General features: G+C 33.9%; 3 protein-coding genes across 3 annotated transcripts; 1 reads left to right on the top strand and 2 right to left on the bottom strand.

Annotated features, from left to right (window-relative positions):
- Positions 1 to 3752: 3752 nt before the first annotated feature.
- On the bottom strand, positions 3753 to 4800 carry LOC147542941 (uncharacterized). Its single transcript, XM_086635363.1, has 3 exons — positions 4618 to 4800; positions 4038 to 4520; positions 3753 to 3956 (listed from the first exon to the last, which is right to left on the bottom strand). Exons 1-3 carry the CDS (start codon positions 4798 to 4800, stop codon positions 3753 to 3755), a joined length of 870 nt encoding a protein of 289 aa, XP_086491489.1.
- Positions 4801 to 14890: 10090 nt separating this feature from the next.
- On the top strand, positions 14891 to 18160 carry LOC147542940 (transcription factor bHLH79-like). The gene is made up of 6 exons (XM_086636572.1): positions 14891 to 15757; positions 16003 to 16197; positions 16349 to 16414; positions 16905 to 16973; positions 17074 to 17145; positions 17823 to 18160. The coding sequence occupies exons 1-6, from the start codon at positions 15449 to 15451 to the stop codon at positions 17934 to 17936; spliced, it is 825 nt and encodes a 274-aa protein (XP_086492698.1). The 5' UTR covers positions 14891 to 15448; the 3' UTR covers positions 17937 to 18160.
- Positions 18161 to 19530: 1370 nt separating this feature from the next.
- SHW1 (short hypocotyl in white light1) lies at positions 19531 to 21766 on the bottom strand. Its single transcript, XM_086636573.1, has 4 exons — positions 21514 to 21766; positions 21161 to 21403; positions 20997 to 21062; positions 19531 to 19865 (listed from the first exon to the last, which is right to left on the bottom strand). The coding sequence occupies exons 1-4, from the start codon at positions 21667 to 21669 to the stop codon at positions 19719 to 19721; spliced, it is 612 nt and encodes a 203-aa protein (XP_086492699.1). The 5' UTR covers positions 21670 to 21766; the 3' UTR covers positions 19531 to 19718.
- Between the last annotated feature and the right edge of the window lie 372 nt (positions 21767 to 22138).

The raw sequence follows: 22138 nt of genomic DNA, 5'->3' as shown, positions 1-22138 counted from the left end.
AGGTGGAGACGATGGGGTCGGTCCATGAATTTTCCTTCCTTTTGTCGCATTTCTCTCAAAGGGTTGAAGAGAGATATTTCATCAAGCTGTTGGCAAGGGCCAACTTGATCCTCTTCCCCAGGGATCCCAGAGGAGGGAACCCTAAGACAGCCACCGACTCCAACTACTGTCCATATACAATCCATATTAGATCTGACCAACTGCCCATCCTACCTCCTCTACATTCTTGAAAGCTCTCTCTATCCTTTCTCTTCTTCTTCTTTTCTCTCTCTAAAATCTCCGGCGAAGGGGTTCTCCGTCGGAGGTTTTATAGAGAGAAAGGAGAGAGAGAGAGAAGAAGAATGGGAAAGGAAGAAGAAGATTTTTTTATTATGTTAAAGGTGGCAGGACATAATTTTTTATTTCGGTCGGCGACCATTCGCTGGAGAAGAGAGGTGAGGTGGTGTGATGGAGGAAAGATAAGGTGAAGTGGAGGAGAAAAAAAAGGTGATGTGGTTTTCATGCCTCAAAACTTTTTTTCATTTTGACTCCCGAAGATAATTTCATAAAAATTTTGATCCTTGGGGGTCAAATCGAACTACCGAACACATATAGAGGCCAAATCAGTGAGTGGGTCACAAATTGGAGGCCAAAACGAAATTAACCCTTCATTCGTACCTTATAGTGCTTTTTTGAAAATAATACTTCATCTTTTTCTTCTTATGTAAAACAAATATCGGTTCATCAAAAAAAAAAAAATGTAAAACAAATTTCTCAACAAAAAGTATATTCTCTTGTTAGGGGCATTTTATAGAGTTTTTTTGTTGAAGTGATATTATATTGAAAAATAAGAGTTCTATTACAGTACATATGCGAAATAAAGTAAGGGATGTTCTATTATATAGTTGATCACTATTTTAACACATGCTGTCATGTTTAATAGCCCATAGCCCAACCAATGGGATTGTTTAAAACTTGCACATTTTTGTATTTTATGTACATGTAAAATATAAGTTATACCCTTTGAATATTAAATTGAACACTAGTTCAAAAATAAAATAAAATTGAACACTATTTTAATGAGCTGGATGTTAAACTATAATTTTCATAATCTTAAAATTAAATATCTTAAACTGCCGAAAGAAAAATAGATAATTGTCTTAATGGTTAGGACAACATTCCACTTCTTTCGTCTTTTTTAGATAAACCAGAATTTCATTCATAGAAGCAATACATTCCATTTCCTTTGTTGTAGTAATTTTGATATTTAAGGTTGATCGATTCCATTTCCAAACCCATATTTTAATAGTTAGCTTCTATTTTATATGTTAATTTATGACTCGTTAGCAATTTTAGTTTCTATAAGTCCATGGAAGTTCACATTTACCTCCATATGTTTAAAGTCATTTTGTTATTATTTAATTTTCGTGTCATTTTTTATTTTTGCATTCGAAGACTTGAATATAATTTCTTTTGTTTCTCTTTTTCTTCTTATCGTAATTTTTTTTTTCTGCTCTTATTTATTTTCTCTCTCCTCTTGTCTATCTAATTACTCTACCATCCCGTCACATGGTGAGGGATAAAAAAGATTTATGCTTAAAGAAATTTGTGCTCATATTTTACATTATGCAACCCTTGGTCATAAGATGTTTTTTCTTCTTCAAGTCTTATTAAGAGTTCGACTGGTAGACTGTTGGTCCCAAAGTCAAATGTTTGTTTATGTCATATTCATCTTCGCTGCCACTCAGGGACGTATCTAGATAAGGGTCAGGAGGGTCCATGGCCCCCTTTTCCTTAGTCTTTACCCATTACTTAATTGCTCCCACCTCTTAACCCAACTCCAAGCTAAACCCAACTCAATAGTGTACTTAAAGCCCACTTAAATTTCAACCCCAAATACTTTTTTGTTTCTTGAAACATTTTACCCCATAAATACTTGATCTAAGTTACCAACTATTACCGCCTAGATTTTGCCCAACAAATCTATTTTGAACGATCTTTTCCCAACTTCACATAAAGATCTACTTAAGTTACCAACTTCCACCGCCTATAATTCTTATTCAGTAATGACTTAAATTTGAACGATGTTAAATTCCTACCCATTCCAGTCATAAAGAGAAATTAATTCAAGTCATCCAAACTTCGATTTTGTACATTGAAAATGAAATTAATAAGAAGTTTAGCACAAAATCCATCATAGATGATTTGGGAGATTTAAAGGAGTGACAGGTTCCAGTTTGATAGATTAAAGAGAAAAAACTATCAGGCGCAGTGGTCCCATGTTATTTTTCTTATTTGTGTTTAATCTTTACGACTTAATTGATAGTTTTAAGTGGTAATTTTGAATTAAATTGCTATGACTAAAATGATTTGGCCCATTCCTAACAAAAACCCTGGTCCTGTCCCCGCTGCCTCTCCCAACTACCAACACCACCAATTCTTTCTCTTTATGTTCTCTAATCCTCTTTATCCCCCTTCTCCACCTCATCCTCCTCTTATTTTCCTCCTCAAATTCTCTCTACTCTGACAAAGAAAATAATTTTTTTACTGGAACTTTGTAGTCTGAGAAGGATGCATTTTGAGGAAGAAAATCTTTCCCTTCATTAATATCTTTCCTTTTTTTTTTTGTTGAAAGTAATATCTTTCCTCTTTAAAAAAAGAAGAATGAAAGTGGAAAAAAAAAATCAAAGTTTGAAATAGGATATATGTGATTTTGAAATAGGATGACAAGTTTGCAATGAAAAAGATAATGACCAAAAGAACAAGCAGCCAAAAGATCATTTAGGCCTAATAATGATTATCAGCAGAAATGACCGAGTGAGAAAAAAAAGTAAGAACATAGTTAAATATGACAAAGCTTGGTGCAAAACGTAATTTTGAAGAAACTGGTGTAATCCGTAATTTAATTAAGGGTTATTTCTCTAATGGTCCCCAACTTTGTGACCAGCTTCCCGCTTGGCCCCCTAAATTAGCAAAAATATCCATATGGTCCCCTTTTTCCGTTATCTTTAACTGTCCGTTACTCTCACTCCTCCACCTCATTCCCTCTCTCTGCCAAGTCACCTACAATGCCACATCATCATCTTCTCCGGCAAGGGGTCGCCGGCGGGCCAAATTTCCGGCTGGCGACCTTCAAACATAAAAAAATAAATAATAAATTTCCGTTATCTTTAAATTCGAAATCAGTACATGATTTCGGATGACAAGTGCTCGCATGACCCCACATTGTCTGAAAATGAGCATCAATGTGCATGCACTTCTTAGGTAAGCTCGACCCAACGTGATCTCAACGGTGTGATCATAGATCCCACAGTAAACGCTCATTCGGAGAATGCTCGAAAACACTTTACTCGTAAAATCATGACGTAATAAACCACAACGACATTAGCTAAGAGGGATTTACCGCGCCCGTAGGGCTCGGTGGGAACCTAGTTTTCATGTATTTCATCGTAAAAGAAAATAAAATTGCAAGGAAAAATTAAAAATTTGTCTTTTTACCACAAAGATTGTCCTTTATTTATCTTTTTACCACAAAGATTGTCTTTTATTAGTTCCGACTAAAATCTAAATAAAAAACCTTAAATAATGTCTCAATGTTGAATCATCACAATAATACTTCTAGATATACGGTGAGAACCAAGTTTTCATGTATTTCATTGGAAAAAAAAAAGATTGTAAGGGAAAACAAAAAAATTTATCTAATAACCACAAAGATGATCCTTTATTAATTCCGACTGAAATCGAAATAAAAATAATGCCTCGATGTTGAATCATCACAATAATACTTCAGGATATACGATATTTGTCGTAGTACATGCATTTTCATCCTCCCTCAACAATTTCAACCTAGTAGCAGATGTGCACATCGATAAAGCAACATACAATTGTCCATGACTAAATACTGGAGTGCCAAGATCAACCCCCACAAATTTTACTGATTGACCTTGAGATTTGTTTATGGTCATTGCATAAGCTAGCTTGACAGGAAATTAACGCCTTATGAACTGGACGCTCTAATCGGAAAACGTAGGTGATAGAGAAATCCTTGGAATAAATACCAAGTTTCCAGCTTTATCTCCATTCAAGATTCTACATTCAAGTAATCGAGAAGCACATTTGACAACCATCAATCTCGTGCCATTACACATCCCATCTTTTGGAGAAAGACTTCGTAACAACATAATAAGACAACCAACTTTCAGTTCTAATTTGGACGGTAGAAATCCAGGTGGATTAAGAGAATTTAAAAATTCAGAGGGATAGCGAGCAGCGTTAGTATAATCGTTTGCTTCAGCTTCATCCATTTTGTCGGCAGCAAAATAAGTAACTTTTTCTTCAGGAAATATATTTAATGTCAAAATATTGATGTCACTAACATCTTCATTACGTGCGGAGAGAATGGTTCTTTCTGTCACGTATTCAGAAGAACTTGTTCCCACCACATGTAACCCTGGATAAGTTGAAGAAATCAAAGAATGCAAATTATTACATTTGTTGATAGAAGGCGGTAAGTTGACTCTTTCATCTGTACTGGATCCAACCTTCGAAAAATATAAAAGATGATGAGTACGATATAGTTGAAAAAGAATATGGAATTAAATATAGTGCTTTATGTTACCTAAAGAATATAAAATTTACCTCGAGTAAGAAATTCGAAAAATGAATGTTTGCAGGTTGTTCGAAACATAACCGCATGTTTTGATCAAGAGTGAGGACATTAATAAAGTCCCAAATAGATGACCGCCTAAGTGATGCACCTACGATCTGCTCCCTAACTCCTTTTGGTATCACAGGTAAAATTTGTCGAAAATCTCCCCCCATAACGACTGTTATACCGCCGAACGGTCTGGTGTCATCACGAACATCTTGTAAATACAATTGACTGCCTCAACGCAATACCTGTATTGCATAGGAACTTTATCCCAAATAATTACACGTGTTTGTCTAAATTATCCTCAAATGAGGGCATCGAAACAAATTAGACCAAATAAGATGAGATATTAATGAATGATAAACCGGATTAATTATCCTCAAATGAGGGCATCGAAACCAATGTGAAGTGTCCACTCAACAAATCCTATAACATACATACATTAAGAAAAACAACGAAGAAAAAAAAATGAGAAGGACATTACATGTAATATTAATGAATGATAAACCGGATTAATTTATTCTCTTTTGCTATGCGAATCACAGCTCTCTGCCTGATACTAAATGATTTAGAAATTAATTTCGTGACGCATAAACGGCTCGGAACATGCACCGTCTCGATATACGTGCACCACTAAGAAGAGAGATAAATATTTTAATTCTATTTGTGCTCGTAACGGCGTTAGCCAAAAGAGATCTATCTATTGTAAGACTTGTCAATTGTAAGATTTTTCAATTATAAGACTTTTCAAAAGGCCCATTTACATTTTAGAGAGGGAAGAAAAACAACAAAAAGAAATACGATACACTCTTGTCTTTATGTTTACTCTCTCAAACCGCTTCAAAAAATTGATTTTTTTTATTCAATGTGTATACAAAAAGATTAAATAAAATGTATGAAATTACAAAAAATAATTCTTACAAAGAATACCAAATTCTCATTTGTTAATAAACATTAATGCAGAATAATAAAGAAAAGAACTCATCTCTAGAACAAAAAAAAAAACCTCGTGATTTCCTCTCTACTTGTAAGAGTAACCACATGACTGTCACCTCAAAAAAGTGAGAACAATCTATCTATTCTCAATCCAAAAAAGAAAACATTAACATTTAAGGATAAAAGAAAACAATACAATGTAAAATCCAATATGAAAAATTCATAATTCGGAATTTGTTGGGCAATCAAAAATGAGAAAATGTTACATTGACTTCTCATCTTCAAAGATAAAAAATGTTACATTGGATAAAGTTGTAAATGCTCATCAAATTCAATGACTACATGAATACTTTTTGTTACTCTCTTCGTCATTCATCATTTTCATGACGTCTCCTTCAAAGTTGATGGGATCCTTTTTTTTGTCTCTACAATAAAAAACAAACTTATACAAAAAGTGAATACTAATATGATAGAATCACACATTTGAAAAAGAAAGTTACTAATAAGATAATGTGTAACATGTTATTTTAGAAAGTTACTAATAACAAATTAGGAACATTTGTTCAACTACAGACCTTATGATATAGACTTTTTTTTCATTCCCCAAAAAAAAATGAACATAATTAGTGAAGTGAATGAGAAAACCTGCTTATTCATCTCTATAGACTACTTTCCATCACTTTAAAGCCCTGCAAATTCAAACATAAGTGAAAACAAAACAAAAAGGAAACAAAACAAAAAGGAAGCATATGTAAATGAAGAAGGATAAAGATTGTGGAAGTTCGAAATAATCACAACATCAATATCAAGGAGAAATTTTAGGAAAGAATTGTGAGTAGTTATTTTAGAAAGTACTCCGTATAAATGAAGGGAGATAAGACCCGTTTATTTACCATCTTTTGGAATCTGCAAAATGAAAAAAAAAAACATTATAAGTACACCACTAACAACAATTTCTCATGGATTTAAAATGAGTTAATCTCTGTAAAAAAAATTAGAGAGAAGAACGGAGATGGAAAACCTGCAAATGAAAGAACAGAAATAAGAAAACACAATTAAGAAACTAACCATTGCAGATTCTGAGCTGAGGAGAAATTATAACAAACAGTAGGTAATCATAAAAGAAAAAAGAACATAACATAATTTCAACAATTTTAGAGAAGATGGAAAAATAATGTCACCATATGAACGAAAATAAAATTAAATATGATACTAACATTTTAGTATTAAAGATGGTGTCTTGATTTATTTGTAGCAAATTCCTACTGAAATGGTGGAGAGAATCGTGGGTGGGTTGGTTACATTTGATTTTAATTTGGTGGTTAGTTTTCTACCGCTCAAAATCAACTAATAGATTTGCGAGTTCAAATAATTTGGGTGGTTATTTGTCTAATGAAGTAGTTTTGGCCGAGAGAGTAATATAAGGCAGATTTTATTCTCAAAGAAAAAAAATATAAGGCAGATTTTGACAGATTTGGGCCTTGGTACGTGGGAGAGAAGATTTGGGTTAGTTTTATTCAGTTTTGGTTATGAAAAAGTGAGAGGAATTAAAGGAAGTTAATAACCGAGTGTAAAAAATCGTGGGACAAATGACATATATAGTGTTATTAAATCTAATTACTAAATTTGTTATGATAATCTGATGGACGTGAATATCTGAGAGATAAATCAACGGTCCATCTCAAAAAACACCATTGTGTTTTATATAATAGATATTTATGTTTATAATAGATATTTATATTTATAATAGATATTTATATTTATATTTATATATTTAGATTTATATATTTTTTATATTTGACCAGATTTAGTCCCGAGTTAAAGAAAATGTCACTATCAAAAGATTTCCCCTCCTTCGTTGAATTCTCTTTCAAATTCCCCAACACATTTTTGATATAATTCGGGAACTTGCTGTAATCTTCCTCCCCAACCTTGGTAAGAGCCAGACAACTTCTCTTTAGATTGTGTAAATTTATAATAGTCTTTCTTTGTTGTAACGTAAGTAACCTTCCTTGGATTTGGTTTCGACCTCCTTTTACGCCGGCGTAGAACACACCGTAATGACGAAAAAAAGTCAAAAGCTTTTCATTGTTATAAAATAGAGGGTGCAGCAAAATACTCTCTGGATTGGAACAAAATTAGAATTTTGTTACAAAGTTTTCCACTATCCTGAAATGAAAGAAAAATATTAATAAAACTAAAAAATAAACATTACTTATAAAATAAATATAAATAAGTTTTGAGAATTAAGAATCTTACGAAAATCTTTCGACGAACAGATCTATGGCTTCTGGTGCTCCAGAGTTAGAAAGAAACGCAGACAATATAGAGACCATACCTTCATAGTCGCTCCTGTAGTTCCCAAGAACCTCACTCGTACAACTAGGTTTCCTGTATTCAAAGAATTCTATTCCCATAACTTTTGGGGTGAAACTACTACCGGTCCTTTTGAGAACAATATGGTGTAGAGTTAAGTTTCCATGAATCTAACCCAAACTATTAAGATACAATAAAGTCTTTACTATGATGTGAAATACTGATAATAAAAATTTCGAAGGATAACCTTGGATCACTAAAGTGCCGGGAAAATGATTGCACTTATATTTATAATTTGTGTTTTATATTTATATTAAAATAGATATTTATATTTATGAACATATAGATATTTATAAATGTGTCTATATTCATTTGACCATATAGATATTTATAAATATTTATTTAGAAAATGTTTATTAATAGATATTTATATAGATATTTATATTTGACCATAAAATGTTTATTTATTTACAAATATTTATATAGTTAATGTTTTATATTTATGAACATATGTTTATAATATGAACATATAAATATTTATATAAAATGTTTATTTATGAACATATAGATATTTTTATTTATATTTAGATATTTATAGATATTTATATAAATATTTATATATTTAGATTTATATATTTTTTATATTTGACCAGATTTGGTCCCGAGTTAAAGAAAATGTCACTATCAAAGATTTCCCCTCATTCGTTGAACTCTCTTTCAAGTTCCCCAACACATTTTTGATATAATTCGGGAATTTGCTTGTAAGGACATGGTGTAGTGCTCATAAACTACGTAACGCCTAGAACCTATACAACCATAAGTTACGAATTCCAAAATATTTTTATGTAAACATTCCTCGATATGGTGACTTCCCTCCTCGGCTATCACAGGCCTACCACAAAACGAAGCTTTGTATCCTATCACCTAATACTAATCGATGTTGAGTGTCTCCCATCACAGCAAGAAAAGTAGATTAACAAAAAGAATGAGAAGCAGAGAAGGAAAAGTAGATCCACACAAAGAATGAAGGAAAAGTAAATATTTAAGCCATTATGAACTGTTCACATGAACATATTTTGGAAGTCACCGTATTAAAATAGATATTTATATTTATAAACATATAGATATTTATAAATGTGTTTATATTTATTTGACCATATAGATATTTATAAATATTTATTTAGAAAATGTTTATTAAATAGATATTTATAAATATTTATTTAGAAAATGTTTATTAAATAGATATTTATATAAATATTTATATTTGACCATAAAATGTTTATTTATTTATAAATATTTATATAGTTAATGTTTTATATTTATGAACATAAGTTTATAATATGAACATATAAATATTTATATAAAATGTTTATTTATGAACATATAGATATTTTTTATTTATATTTAGATATTTATATAAGTATTTATATATTTAGATTTATATATTTTTTATATTTGACCAGATTTGGTCCCGAGTTAAAGAAAATGTTACTATCAAAGATTTCCCCTCTCTCGTTGAACTCTCTTTCAAGTTCCTCAACACATTTTTGATGTAATCGGGAACTTGCTGTAATCTTCCTCCCCAACCTTGGTAAGAGCCAGACAACTTCTCTATAGATTTTGTAAATTTATAACAACCTTTCTTTGTTGTAACGTAAGTAACCCTCCTTGGATTTGGAGATCGAAACCAAATCCAAGGAGGGTTACTTACGTTACAACAAAGAAAGGTTGTTATAAATTTACAAAATCTATAGAGAAGTTGTCTGGCTCTTACCAAGGTTGGGGAGGAAGATTACAGCAAGTTCCCGATTACATCAAAAATGTGTTGAGGAACTTGAAAGAGAGTTCAACGAGAGAGGGGAAATCTTTGATAGTGACATTTTCTTTAACTCGGGACCAAATCTGGTCAAATACATGAGAAACCTACTCTCCCACTATTGCCAGATTGAAAACAGCAACCAGTTCATTTTTAGTCAACGATATCCACAAGGGGTTGCATCATTTATACAGGGCCGACCCAAATGGTTTGGAGGCCTAAAGCGAAGAAAAGTTTGAGGCCTTTTTTGCACTAGTTATAAAAATTAATTGTTTGCCTAAACAAGTAAATTAACATAAAAAACATGACTAAAACATATAAACCTGAATTATATACTATATGAGAAGATCCATTTACATATAGGGGTGAGCTAAATATGTTTCGAAAACATTTTTCTTGTCTTTTAAGATGCAAAATACTAATTATGTGTTTGTAGTCCATAACTTGTTCAATGATACGACAAAAATTGATTCTATTTAAAGAGTGATGACATCAAACATAACGAACTCAAAAAATTGAATAAGGAGTAAACAATCAGGGAGGAAAAAGAAGAGAGCTATTATCTCTTGGTAGAGTTGAGAGAGAACTTTAGAGATTTGAATTGGACACAATCCACTCGAAACAAAACATATACATAGTTTATAGGAGAGAAGCAAAAAATTTAGAAAGAATGGAGGAGAAAATATTATCATCAGAAAATCATTTATGGTTGTAGAAATATAAAGTGAGACCGAGTTCTTTTTTGAAAAATGTTAGACCTAAGTTAATAGGTTTTTCTCAACAAAAAGAAAGAGTTATAATAGATTTTTATTTGTAAGTTGGAATAGGGTTTTAATTTTTCTTCTATGGGCCCCACAGTTAGTTGTAACTAAATTTTCATCTACAAGTACCGTAAATACCAAGTGGGTTCGGGAATGGCTCTCACTGGGCTTAGGAAGTTTGACTGGCCTTTCTTTTTTTTCCTTGGAAGTGCTTTTAAGGAATTTCGATTTTGGGGCCCTTCATCAAGTTAGGGCCTGGGCCGCCCCTGCATTTATACGGCAGAGTTTTCTCAAGCTCACGATTGAATTGTACCAGATATATCTAAACAATATTAATGATCCTTTATATTTAAATCCCTTTTTTATTATGATGTAATGAATCAAATGGTGACTTTATGTAATCCTTTTCTTTATTATGATGTAATGAATCAGATGGTACTTTTATGTTTTCAAAACTACTCTAAGAGCAAGATGATACCTTTATGTTTTCAAAATTACTCTAAGAGCAATTGGAAAGTCTCACCTCCTAAACTAGTTAAGGTTTTAAGTTGAGATATGCCAAATACCAGTCTGGCACATGTAAGGCCCACAGACCACAAAAATGGTGACATTCTAAGATTTCGAGATCCCATTATGAGGGAAAATAGTTTTAGAGGTCTAATGTAAAATTCTGCAACTACATTTTCAATGATAAAGCTTCTTTTATAAAATCTATAACTACTTCCAAATCATAGAAGTTGTGTAAGAACTTACTAAGTAAAAGTATGTGATACTATTGAACTAGTGATTCAAAAGTTACAAAATTATGGGCTTGGAAAAGTTCTCGTGCAAACTAATTTCTAAAAAGATGTGGTTCTGAAAGCTATTGAACTAGTATCATCCAACTGCATTGACACCAGGTGCAAATGAATACCACCACTGATACACACCAGAATAAGCGACATTTACTGGGCCGAGAGCACCCCCTCGCGTAAATGCTTCCACAGGCGGTTGACCAAAATGAGGATCCCAAATTGCATGAGCAACATGTCTTATATGTAAAGGCTCATTTACCCATGACTCAAAATTTCCTTCCCAAGCTACATGAAATAGATTTCTAGAAGTCCACAGAAAAATTATTGCTAACTGCCCGAAGTGAGATGCAAAAATATTCTGACAAAGACATTCTTCAGTAATATCATCATGACTCATAGTTCCTACTGGGTGGAGACGATGGGTCCAGTCCATGGATTTTCTTTCTTTTTGTCGCATTTCGCTCAAAGGGTTGAAGAGAGATATTGCATCAAGCTGTTGGCAAGGGCCAACTTGATCCTCTTCCCCAGGGATCCGAGAGGAGGAACCCCTAAGACAGCCACCGACTCCAACTACTGTCCATATACAATCCGTATTAGATGTGACCAACTGCTCATCCTACCTCATCTACATTCTTGACAAGTCTCTCCTTCTCTCTTCTTCTTTCTCTCTTCTTCTTTCTCTCTCTCTTCTTCTTTCTCTCTCTTCTTCTTTCTCTTTTTCTCTTTTATCTCATTTCTCTCTCTAAAATCTCCGACGAAGGAGAGAGAGAGAGAGAAGAAGATATGGAAAGGAAGAAGAAGATTTTTTTTTGTAGGTTAAAGGTGGCAGGACAGAGTTTTTTGTTCCGGTCGGCGACCATTTATCGGAGAAGAGGGGTGAGGTGGTGTGATGGAGGAGAGATAAGGTGAAGTGGAGGAGAAAAAAAGAGGTGATGTGGTTTTTATGCCTTTAACCTTTTTTCAGAAATAATTTCATTGGTCAAATCGAACTGCCGAACTTATAGAGGCCATAACAGTGAGTAGGTCACAAATTAGAGGCCGAAAGGAAATTAACCCTTCATTTTTACCTTATAGTGCTTTTTTGAAAAGAGTAATTTATTTTTTTTCTTCTTAGATAAAACAAATATCGGTTCATAAAAAATAATGTAAAACAAATATTTTCTTGATATGGGCATTTTGTAGAGCTTTTTTTTTTTTTTTTTTTTTTGTAGAGTTGGTCACTATTTTAACACATGTTGTCATGTTTAATAGCCCATAGCCTATCAAATGGGATTGTTTAATCTTTCAAAAAAAAGGGATTGTTTAAAACTTGCACATTTTTGTATTTGATGTACATGTAATATATAAGTTATACCCTTTTGAGTATTAAAATGAACACTATTTTAATGAGCTCGATGTTAAACTATATTTTTCATAATTTTAAAATTGAACATCTTAAACTGATGAGAGGAAAATTGATAACTGTCTTAATGGTTAAGATAACATTCTATTTCCTTCGTTTTTTTTTAGATAAACCAGAATTTCATTCATAGAAGCAATACATTCCATTTCTTTTGTTGTAATTATGTATTTTTGATATTTAAGGTCGATCAACTCCAAACTTTTTCCAAACCCATATTTTAATAGTTACCTTCTTTTTTATATGTTAATTTATGACTACTTAGCAATTTTAGTTTCTATAAGTCTATGGAAGTTCACATTTACCTCCATATGTAGAAAGTCATTTTCTTATTACTTAGTTTTCGTGTCATTTTTTATTTTTGCATTGGAAAACTTGAATATAATTTCTTTTGTTTCTCTCGTCTCGTCTATCTAATTACTCTACCATCCCGTCGGTGAGGGCTAAAAAAGAATTATGCTTAAAGATTTTTTGCTCATATTTTGCATTAGGCAACCCTTGGTCACAAGATGTTTTTTCTTCTTCAAGTCTTATTAAGAGTTCGACTCATAGACTGTTGTGTAGTCTTTCGGTCGCATATTTTCATCAATTGCTTGTTCGGGGTTTACAATTTTGATTGGATGGAGTAAAGACTTCGCATCAATCTTATCTGACCAAAATTTGCTGGAACGCAATCTTATTTGACATGTTATTTTTATTCTATAAGTTTCATTTGTGCCATCTTATTACCACAATTTTTTTTCACTTTTTCCCAATCATACAAATTAGAAGACAAATGGTAAAATCCTTCGTTTGAGGAGAACGAGAGAAAGAAATAGACTAGAAGAGAGATACAAAGATTCGTGTTCTGCGGCATACAACTTTGTAGTTCGGGCATAAAGATCTTGGGTCAATCTAGTTTGACCTAAATTGACTGGAGAACAACCTAATGTTGAGCCCCAAAGTAAAATGTTTGTTTATGTCATCTTCATCTTCCCTGCCACTCGGGGACCGTATCTAGCTAAGGGCCAGGAGGGGCTCATGGCCCCCTGGCCCTTAGTCTTTACCCATTACTTAATTGCTCCCATCTCTTAATCCAACTCCAAGCTAAAGGCAACCCAATAGTTTACTTAAAAAGCCCACTTAAATTTCAACCCACAAATATTTTTTTGTTTTTTGAAACATTTTACCCCATAAATACTTGATCTAAGTTACCAACTATTACCGACTAGATTTTGCCCAACAAATCTATATTGAACAATCTTTTCCCAACTTCACATAAAGATCTACTTTAAGTTACCAACTTCCACCGCCTAGAATTCTTATTCAGTAATGACTTAAATTGGAACGATGTTAAATTCCTATCAATTGCAGTCATAAAGAGAAATTAATTCAAGTCATCGAAATTTCGGTTTTGTATATTGAAAATGAAATTACTAAGAAGTTTAACACACAATCCACCATAGATGATTTGGGAGATTTGCAGGAGTGACGGGTTCCAGTTTGATAGATTAAAAAGAAAAAACTATCAGGCGCGGTAGTCCCATGTTATTTTTCTTATTTGTGTTTAATCTTTACGACTTAATTGATATTTGTAAGTGGTAATTTTGAATCGAATTGCTATAATCAATTTCTTAAATTAATTTATGACTAAAATGATTTGGCCCCCTCCTAACAAAAACCCTGGTCCTGTCCCTGCTGCCACTCCCAACTACCAACACCACCAATTCTTTCTCTTTATGTTCTCTAATCATGTTTATCCACCTTCTCCACCTCATCCTCCTCTTATTTTCCTCCTCAAATTCTCTCTCTACTTTGACAAAGAAAATATTTTTTTTTACCAGAACTTTGTCGTCCGAGAAGGGTGCATTTTGAGGAAGAAAATATGTCCCTTCGTTAATACATAAATAGAGATTGAAAAATAAATTAATGGAAAGGGAGAAAATAGGATTGGTAGTGGCGGTGGAAAGTTGTTGTCGTCCGTGGTGTTAGTTCTGTCGGAACTCGGAAGTGGCAGTCGTTGGAGGCGATGTCAAAAATAAATGTTAGAAAGGTGAATCGAACATGTAATTTTTGTGATTTAAGAACATCTCCAATGCAACACTCAAATTGAAAAACTCAAAAAACCGCGTAGGATTTTTTTAGTTTTGTGTGAAAAACTCTCTCTAATAGAACACTCAATTTTGAATCTGAAAATGATGTGAAATCATTTAATGTTGAAATATCTGAAGAAGAAACTTAATATTGGAGATTTTAGTTGATCACTCAATATTTAAAACCAAATCTACCCATGGAGGATCTCAATATTGACATCTAGTTTTGCATTCATAATCGTGTAATATTAGGTTGCTGTCTAATCAATTACCCTCCAAAATCGCTCACCGAGATATATAGTCAAGGCACCCAATCATGAATTGTCATTGAATAAGGTTTAGAGTCAAAAGCATAGAGTGTCTCACCCTCCAAATAGTGAAATATTGAATGAGACTCCCACTCTCTCTCTCTCTCTCTCACTCTCTCTGAGTGTCTTCGTTTTCGTCGACTCTCTTCTTTCTTCCATTCTTATTTTCAGAACAGTAACAGAAACACTACAAAAAACCCATCTCACCCAACTCCTCTAAATCCCACAAAGAGAATTATTTCAACTTCAAAAACTGCTTAATCCCAATCTAGGGTTTCTCTTCTTCACTTCATTTCAACTTCCCAACCACTTCTTCAGTAAAAATATCACTCTTTTTTTTTGCTTCAATTTAGACAAATGTGAGGGAAACTTTAGATGACAATTTCACATCCTTTTGATGAATTTTGTGTTTGAAGATGGATCCTCATACTTTAAGTTTGCCTAAAACTTGGCCATTTCAGATTAGTGGAGGTAATGTTGGTATTGGGGAACCTTGTGGTGTTCTTGGTGATGAAAGGAGAGTTCAATTTGGTCAAAATTTGAATGGGTTTGGGGAGATTGTGAATGGGAATAGAGAGGTTTCAGTTGATGAATCCATTGTTACTGAACAAACTGGAAGAATTGGCAATGCAAGCAGGAAGAATAGGAGGATGAATATGAGAGATTTGGTTTCTGTTTCAGAAGATCAATCAAAGCTTGTTACTACAAGTAGTGATAATGAAATGGTACACACTCTCTCTCTCTCTCACTCACTCTTATGAAATAGATGAATTTGTGTTCTAATTTCATTCCAAGACTGTTAAAGAGGTAGATGATTATTCAGAACTTGGTATTAATCAAAAACAAGACGAAACATTGAGAATTAGGGTTTTTGTGGATGAATCTAGACATGGGTATGATTAGTATGAATGATTTTGTTCCTATGTTCATGTTTTGATAGAAGGAGCTAATTTTGGTGATGTTGTGGCAGAATGAAAATGATGGTAAACGGCAGAAAGCTTCAGAATCAAGTAATGGTGTTTCAGAAGCTGAAACGGATGCGAATTCAGGTTCTAGTAAGAAGTCATCCAGAGAAGGTGTAAACCTGCCTGAACCGAAACAAGATTACATCCATGTTCGAGCAAGAAGGGGTCAAGCTACTGATAGCCATAGCTTAGCTGAGAGGGTATTCGACTTACCTTATCATCTTACTATATTTATGTATATATGTCGTTATGACGATTCAATATGGAACAATATGAGATTTAGATGATATAAAGAGATATATTGAAGAAAAGCTAAACAAGTTTCGTATGTTGCTTGTGTGTGTTGGACAGGCTAGAAGAGAAAAGATAAGTGAGAGCATGAGGATTCTCCAAGATTTGGTCCCAGGATGTAATAAGGTTCGTTATTCGTGTTTCGTTTTTGTTCAAGTACGGAAATAAATTATCTGCTTTCTAATATAAATGGATATTTATATGAAACGGCGAATGAATATATAACGAGAAAATAGACAATATATATGCGTGATCTAAATAGGTTCATGAACGCCTATAAGAAGAAAAAAGTAAAGGCAAAGAACTGAATGGCTGGACACGAAAGTAAAAAAATCAGTCTTGCCCAAAATGAAACCCTAGAAGTTCCATTGTTGCCTTTAGGGCTTTCTAGCTGTAGACAAAATCAGTATAAGAGTTTTTCGTTGCGAACTACTTGCGTTTAGACTAATTAACCAGAGTCCTATTGGTCATACAAACCCGACGGATATTAACTTTTCTAGCCTGTCCGAACTCCAACAATATCTAGAGATTGTCCAACAATGGGTATCTTCTCAAGAATTAGATGGCATCGATTGCTTAATAGGGTTCTAAATCGTTCGTTCGACTCTTGGAGCAGGTTACGGGGAAAGCACTGGTTCTTGATGAGATAATTAATTATGTCCAATCACTACAATGTCAAGTCGAGGTAAGCACAAAAATTGAGGTTTCTCACTTCTCACTGGCTGCAATTTTTTTTTCCCATTTTTGAACCTAAACCTAATTTAGTGAACTATTGAATTGTGTAGTTTTTATCAATGAAGCTTGAAGCCGTTAATTCAAGAGTCGCCCCAACCATCGATGGATTTCCTCCGAAAGATGTAAGTCTAATTTCTGCATGGTACAATCGTATACTGACCATTTCGATTAGTTTGTTTATGAATGTCGCTCGACTCTTTCACACATATTTCAATGCATGACGTACATACGGTCAAACAAGCTATCAACAACAAGTGCAGATAGGTCTACTGATAGGCAACCTTTTGGATTAGACAACTCAAATTTGTGACTTCCTAAGCCTTAGCAGTTATCGATATTGTCCTCGCTTTAGACACCCAGATCTAATAAGTACGGGGTTTTGTTATTGGCGAAAGCTGCACAAGCCCACCCAGAAAGCGTCGTCACTTACTAAGCTTGAGCGTACACATAGCCCATACTCTGGACTCTCTCGGGCGATGTGGGACTATCACAAAACTAAACTGATAAGATTCTTCTAATTGCTTGATCGTGCAGTTAGATAGGCCGATGACTCCTCTTGTCCCCTCGGGTTTTCTTGGATAACCTAAGCTCGACTTAAATTTGGGGAATTTGGGATCGGCCCATCCCCACACCTCCACCCACATAATGTTTTTATATTCTCTTTCTTCATTTTCTTTGATTTTGTGTTTACTTAAACAAATTCGCATTTCTCATAATTGCAGAAACCATATTGGTCATGATATTGACTTTAGTCTGATAATCCATATAACCACTTGTTTTTGAACTCGTTTATCCACAGACATTTGATGCAGGTATGGCTTTTATCCCGCAAGGGGGTGGTGATTTTGGCCAAGAACCGACGCCACAATGGCTGCACATGCAGATCGGTAGCGACTTTCATAGACCGGTATAAAATTTAGAAACATATGATCAAATTATGGCAATAAGGGTATCAAGCAAGCATAACTAGTTCGATAATTGTCAAGTATAAATTAATTGAACTTCATTATTGTTTCCTAAAAGGTATGGTATTTTCTATTTATATGGTTGAACTTAAAGTCCTTCATTGTTGTATGTCAGAATTAAGAAAAATACATTCAGTTAACATCATATATACATAGGGGATCAGAGATTCAACAGCTCTAATTTTTTTTTTTGATAATCAACAGCTCTAATTTGTATTAGTCCTAGAAGGAATAGTTGTATTTTGTGGACCTTGATTTTCAGACCTAACTGAAACTATGGTGCTTGCAGAGTATTTCTTGTGTCTGTGCTACACTTACTTTCTTCTAAGTCAGAATCTGACTCGATGTGTGAATTGACTCTAGTCAGATTATATAATGTTTGTTTCGTCTGACTCATCTGAATAATTGATTGTGGGTTCATTTGAGTTAAACAATTTAGATTCAGACAGAAAAATCGAACACCATTGTCTCAGTCTTTTTAGCTTGCGAAAAGAGACATGTATGAGCCTGTTCTTACCTACTGAAACTCGATGGCAGTCGCATAGGCAGCACAACTTTCTGGAAAGAATTTTTTTTTATTGAAATATGATATAAGAGCCTACACAAGTGGACTTACCCTTTCATTTCGTATAAGTCAAGATTTTGGTTTGTAGTTTCTTCTCTCATTACTCATTTTTCTCTATCTTTAGCTTCTTTTAATTTCTTGCTTTTATATCGCAGAGGACCTTTTCCTATTCCAATCCTTTAGCATAATATTTCTCGGAGAGGCTGAAATACCACTTGAGAGACTACGATTATAATCGATATGATCTATCAAAGGGATAATCTTCCCATATATTCAAATTTGATCTCAGTTGATAGTTTATTAGAGTTGATTTCTTACTTTAAATCAAGAAACTGCCTGTTTGTTGTAATACTAAAATATGATCACCAAGCTTGTACAGGTCAACAAACTAATTTGAGGGAGTCCGAAGCAAGGAGACTCGGACCCCTGACCTGAGGTCACAAAGTTCTTGACCACACCAGCCAAGGGTTACTGGCCACCAAGCTTCATTCATTTCCTTTTGTGTAGGTCAACAATCTATTTTGTGGGAGTGTGAAACCTGAATGCCTAAAGGTCAGAAACAAAGTTCTTGACCTTGCCGAGCTCTTGGCCACTGAGCTTCCACTTCATTTTGTTGTGTACGCCAACAAACTATTTTGAGGGAGTCTAAACCCCTCCTCGGACGCCTGCCGTGAAGGTTGGAAACAAAGTTCTTGACCACGCCACCGAAGGGCCATTGTTCACCAAGCTTCCATTTCATTTCTCAAAGGAATACCAACCGTGCCAATGAAAACAACATTTCATCGGTCAAGTAGGGAGTTGACCTAGCTTTTTGCGTAGAATCATATAAATGGTCAAAACAACAGAAAACAGTCAATATCATTATCTATATTTATTACTATTTAAAACCGTTACAACAAAAAAACAGAGTATTGTAACAGTCAATAAAGGCCACATGACGCACTACACTTGCTCGTAAGAATCAGATGATAGCTAGATGGGTGAAGTCTATAGTTTTTTCTATTCCAAACATAATGTTCTTACAGTGCTGTATCGATTTCTAATCTTTTCAATAACAGTATCGATCATCTACAAAGTATACAGCAAACGAGTGAGAAATTTTACAGAGATATAGAGAAGCTAACCAGATTACAGTTGACTCCATTAAAGGCTGCAATATTCTTTCTCAAGTTGCAGGCTGTGTTGAACCATAAGATGAGCTTCCGTTCTGATTCATATTGTTTCCGTTTGCTTGAAAATGTGATGTTGTTGCCCATATCGCACGTAGCAGAAGAATTACTACGAATACTGTACCACCCAAAGTACACACGACCTGTAAATTCGTTCACCGCCATTAGCATTTCACCTTGACATGAATCTTTGAAGAAATCCAGTTCAGAATCTTAAATCACTATGGTAGTGTTTGTTCTTCTCTAATTTAAATCTGACCTCTTATTCGAGGTCTAAATTGACTTGAGTAAGATTTTAGACTGATTGTTTTTGTCTGACCCGCCGGATGACTGATTTGGGTTGATTTTAGGTCCATTTGATTAAGATGAATCAAAATTTTAGAGAACAACAAAACAACAAACACCGCCCATAAATCATGAATTGACCAAACAGAACCTATATAACATAGACACTGATCAAGTATAGATACTGATATCCATCAGTTTCACACATGGTAAGTGGAAGAAGACCAAACATGAACGAAGCAATTGTATCGAACTTTTTTACCTTTTGTACACAAAAAGGTGTTAACCTGGAGCTATATGTTATTGTACAAACACGATTATGGTTCTTTTCGGAAATAGTAAGAGGCAAACCCTAGTTGTAGAGACACATGTTACCACCTAACTAAAGTATATTTCATAAAAAAAAAAGAATCGTCTAATGTGAATTTACCAAAAAGACCAACATTCATAACACAATTGTATCCATTGAAATGAACATATTCCTCTCTCGAAGAATATTCAAAGTATTGGGCAAAATATAAACTGAAAATACTTTGTGTTAAATAGAGTAGAATATAGCATGACAAAAAGAGAACTAATTTGAACTGAATTAGCGGGCTTTGAACTGAATTAGCGGGCTATCTATATGGTTGATTCGATTTCCTAAAGAATACAGTAAATATGTAGGTGAATCCATTACTCAATTTGACAAAATGCAGTTCATCAAATAGTTGGAACAAAGAACACCTATTATCCAGACTTTTCCCTAAGTTTTGCATAATTAAGCGCATTAATCATAGTCAGAGGTGGTGTTTGTTTTTTTCTCATTGTCTGAATCTGACTTTTCTAAATCTAATGATCCTTATTTAACCCAAATCGGACATTCAGACGAGTGAGAATCATGAGCTAGGAAAAAAAACATTCTGTCATTTCAGACCTCGAATCAGATTTCAGATCTGACTTGGAAAGAATCAAACACTGCCTCATTATTCAAATTCTAAATTAACTACCTCAAGAAGTGCTTTAACAATAGATAGCAATGTCAAAACCAGAACTCCATCAACTGCAAATGAAACCTGAATTCAAGAAGAAGAAGAAGATGTTAATTTAGAAAGGAAACTCAGAAACCCTAGAAATTGTACTTTTAAGATGATGAATTGAAGTTGAATTATACCAGTTGTGGTGAAATAGCAGGAGGCAAGATAGAACGAGTAGCTTTCTTTGCTCGTTTAGATAACTTCTTAAACAAGCTCTTTACAAATCTCACAAGCAAATCAACACTATTTTCTCTCTCATCATCATCTTCTTCTTCACCATCATCATCACTTTCATCTTCAATTTCGTCGTCTCCATGAAAAAAAACTCCATCAATCTCTTCCGTTGATTCTTCTCTTAAAGACGATGTATTGTTATTCATCTGCAAACAAATATCTTCAATGTTTCTAACTAGTAGTAAAATGAAGAACGAAGAACCTCAAATACAGGTAAATAGAGAGAGAGAGAGAGAGAGAGAGAGAGGAGAAAAACCTTAGAGTTGCAAATAGTGATTTTAGGGTTTTGGTTTTGTTTAATATCATGATTTGGAGTAGAGATATTATGATGTTTGTGGGAGTTGAAAGGGAATTGATTCAATTGTGGATATGGTGAATGTAATAAAGAACATAATGGCGCGGTTCCGGCCATGAAAATTGAGTACCTCGCGTAGTACCTTCACATTACTATCTCTTCATGATATTTGACCTCAAAATGGGGTTGACCCTTGACCACAGTGTGAAGATCATGTCGTAACTGGTTCCTATTGGACGGGTCATTTCTCTCTAGAAAATGTCTCTATGTTCGGTCACTATCTCTATTGGACAATATTTAGTTAATCGTCCTTCTCGAATACTCAATTTGATTATGATTTCACTCGACAAGTTATGTAAGCAAATAAGTAGAATAATAAGTAATAGTTTTATGACCGAGTCGAGTATTGGATACTCTCTCCTTAAGACGTTATTCGTCCCGCAATGGTGCTAAGCCGGATTGTATATACGAATCGTCTCCCAGGATAAAACAGTCTTACCTTCTTGAAGCGCATCACTTCTTTCTTCAAAAAACTTCGAATAAAAAATGCGGATAACTCTCTTGATCACTTGGACTTCTAATGCAA

Source organism: Eschscholzia californica, unplaced genomic scaffold (genome assembly GCF_041429995.1).
Source record: "Eschscholzia californica isolate CP2 unplaced genomic scaffold, dmEscCali1.0.p SCAF_4, whole genome shotgun sequence".
NCBI classification, from domain to species: domain Eukaryota; kingdom Viridiplantae; phylum Streptophyta; class Magnoliopsida; order Ranunculales; family Papaveraceae; genus Eschscholzia; species Eschscholzia californica.
The sequence above is the reverse complement of the archived record's forward strand: the minus strand, read 5'-3'. Positions and strand labels throughout refer to the sequence as shown.